Source organism: Echinops telfairi, unplaced genomic scaffold, assembly GCF_000313985.2.
Source record: "Echinops telfairi isolate 266 unplaced genomic scaffold, ASM31398v2 ScPeMD7_28;HRSCAF=97, whole genome shotgun sequence".
Classification (NCBI taxonomy): domain Eukaryota; kingdom Metazoa; phylum Chordata; class Mammalia; order Afrosoricida; family Tenrecidae; genus Echinops; species Echinops telfairi.
Window position 1 is genome coordinate 4,173,521 of NW_022103925.1, and position 3,253 is coordinate 4,176,773.

Sequence of the window (3,253 nt, forward strand, 5' to 3'; positions counted from 1 at the left end):
CCTCCTCCGTCTCTCTATACGTTTCCGCTACTGGTGGGTGGCTGTGGCGCATGGGCGTGGGGTGGCCAGGTGACAGAGGCCAAGACTAAGGGTGAGGGCACCTCGTGGAGGACCCAGGGCCGAAACCGGCACACACCCATGGTGCTGGCGTCAGCACAGCTCAGGGGGAGGGTCCCCGTAGTGTAGGGTCCCAGGGTTGGACCCCCATTCCAATTCATCGTGATTCCACATGACAGAGCAGAATGGCCCCCTCGGGTTTCCCAAACTAACTGTGACAGGAGCACACGTCTTGTCTTTGTTCTGCAGAGTGGCTGGGGGTTTGAACCACCGACTTTTGGGTCAGCATCGGAGCGCTTAATAGTTCCGGGGCAGGAACACGGGCCAGAAACCTGCAAAGATGCATTTCCCGACGCTCGGCCCCTCATTTCCCCAAGCACGGGGCCATCAGACTCCGGGCAGCCTGCGAGACCCCAGGGGAGACCCTCTTCTTCACCCGATGGCCCAGCTCCCCCTTCCCGGCTCCATAGTCTTCCTCAAGGCTGAGGGGCAGGTGTGGGGTGGGGTCTGCAGAGCCCCTCTCAGGATCTCAGACTCTGCCCAGGTCACTGCCCGGCCAGGCGATTCTGGCCCTTCTTGACCATTTTGGCATCACCAGCGTCACTGCCTGTCTGACTCTGCCCTCTTGAGGCTGCAAACGAGGAAGAAGTCAGTCAGTTAGAACCCACGTGGTCAGTCCAGACCAGGGTCCACTCGGCGCGGGTCACGTTCCACCTGGGTAGATCTACTGTGTGTTCTCTGGGTATGACCCATTGTGTGCCTCACCTGGGTGGTCCTCCTGTGTGCATCTACTTAGCGACCTACTCTGTGTCCCCAGGCATGACCACCTCGGTGGATCTACAGAGCACCACCACCCAGGCAGTCCTACTGTGTCTCCCCGTTGCAGGACCTACTGTGCGTCTTCCCTTCGGCAGACCAATTGTGTACTCACATGTGGGAAGACCTCCTACTGTATGTCTCCCAGGCATGACCTACTGCGTGCCCATACCTAAGTGGATCTACTGAGTGTCACCAACCAGGCAGAACTATTGTGTCTCCACCTGGGGAGACCAACTGTGGATTCACACCTGGCAGACCTCCTGTGTGCCTTGACCTTGGCAGATCCACCGTACTCCTACAGCAGGCAGGCCTACTGTATCTTCCCTTGACAGGGCCTACTATGTGCCCACACTTGGGTGGACCTATTGTGTGCCTCCACCGTGGACCTTCTCCTGTCTCCTGGGCATGGCCACCTGAGTAGATATACTGAGCACCACCACCCTGGCCGACTTACCTGTGTCTCCCCTGGGCAGACCTACTGTACCTACTGTGTGTGTGCCCACACCTAGGCTGACCTACTGTGTACTCACACTCAGGTGGGCCTCCCCTGGGAAGGACCTACAATGTGCCCAGGCCTGGGTGGACCTACTATGTGCCCCCACCTGGGAGACCTACTGTGCACCCACCCCTCAATGGGCTTACTGTGCACCTCCCCCATGTACATGTCCCCATTTTTCTCATCCCCTGCGACAGACATCCTTGCCCTGCTCCCCACCTCCCTGGTGACTGGGAGTGAACTTTGGCCTCTGGCGCTTTGCCGATTCTAGATATTTTCTACAAGTGGGGTCATACAGCAGCTGGCCTTTCGCACCTGGCTTGGGTCATTCAATGGAGCCTGTGTGGCGCAGTGGGCTGTTAACCACAAGGTTGGTAGTTCAAAACCCACCAGTTGCTCCGAGGGAGAAAGAGAACAGGGTCTCCTCCCATAGGATAGTGAAAGCCCATGGGCTGCTGAGAAGGCAAACATCTGTCTTGGAAGAAGTCCAGGCAGAGCGCTCCTTAGAGGCCAGGATGGCTTTGCCTTACGTCCTTTGGACGTGCCGTCAGGAGAGACCAGTCCCTGGAGAAGGGCATCATGTTTGGTAAGGTGGAGGTGCAACGGAAAGAGGAAGGCCCTTAAGGACATGGACAGACACCGTGGCTGCAGCCATGGGCTCAGGCAGAGGAAGCACTGTGAGGGCGGGGCGGGACTGGGCAGTGTTCTGTTCGGTGTGCATCACAACTGCTGGCACCTAACAACAACAGCAGCAACACCGCCACCACTCCCACAGAGATCCGCAGCCTCGGTGTGGTAGTCACGTCCTCTGTTGTCAATCTGAGAGTGAAACGGTGGGGTCTAGCCTGTCAATCAGGTCGCAGCTTGATGACCCCATTTGGAGGTGCTAAGGAGCTAAATAGCTGGCTGGAGGCGGGGCACAGGCTCACTCCCTGCAAGACATGCTTGCTGACAGACACACGAAGCCCTACAGCTGGTGGAGCCACGTGGAGATCCCCTCCAGCACTGAGATGCTTCCACTGCCACTGGGTCCACAAGGCTTTCCACCCACTGGCCAGTGATCTTGCTGCATTTGGTGTCATTGCATGTGTTGTGTGAGTCTGAAGAGGAATTTGTAGATTGGTATCAGACATCTGGGCTAATATTGGACTTATGGACTTGATCTGGTCTGGGCTGGGGGATGCTTTCTCAATATTCAGTTGCTCTTGTATATAAAGCTCTTTCTTATACACATGAGTGTCTATACATTTTGTTTCTCTAGTCTACCTGGACTCACACACCCAGGAACTCCAGGGAGCAGTTCTCCCGGCTTACAGGCTCTATGCGTGGGATTGCCTGGCTGGATGTGCCAGGGGCAGTGCACAGTGGCTGAGCACCCCGGCATACCTGGGCGGTGCTGCCAAGTGGCTCCTGGCATCAGGGTCTTCGTCGTTGGGCCCCCCGGGGTCCCCTCTCTCCCGAGGAGGGGGCTTCTTCCGTTTGGTCCTCAGGGGCTTCTCTGTAGAGGGCACACAGACCCAGATACTAGCTATGGCGCCAGATCTGGGACGTCTCCACCCGCCGCGTGTTTCCGGGGCATCGTTGGTGGGCCCCACTGCTGTGATGCCCATTCAACTTACGAGGAAACTGAGGCTCAGAGGGGTGGGGCTGGGATGTGATCGGGCTCCAGACCACTTCCCACTGCCCCAGTCTCACAACTAGACCCTCTGAGCAGGAAGAGGTAGAGGCTGGTGGCTGAACCGCCTTGCTCTTCGCCAGCCGGCCCCGCCCCAGGCCCCGCCCAAGCTGGGCTCGACCCGCGGGGCAGGAGTGGACAGGGCTTTTGAAGTGATATCTTTGGTCCCTGGGGGTGCTGCGGGTTTATTTCAAATGACAGATGGA

The 3,253-nt window shown here is 57.9% G+C and overlaps 1 protein-coding gene across 1 annotated transcript in view; it reads right to left on the minus strand.

Annotated features, from left to right (window-relative positions):
* Window positions 1-6: 6 nt before the first annotated feature.
* The window catches only part of EVC (EvC ciliary complex subunit 1), a 68,661-nt gene continuing 65,414 nt past the window's right edge, over window positions 7-3,253 (minus strand). The window contains exons 20-21 of the mRNA XM_045289480.1: window positions 2,759-2,870; window positions 7-688 (exon numbers count right to left, since the gene is read on the minus strand). Of these exons, the coding sequence (XP_045145415.1) occupies window positions 658-688; window positions 2,759-2,870 (143 nt within the window). The 3' untranslated portion in view covers window positions 7-657. The remainder of the gene's footprint in view (window positions 689-2,758; window positions 2,871-3,253) is intronic.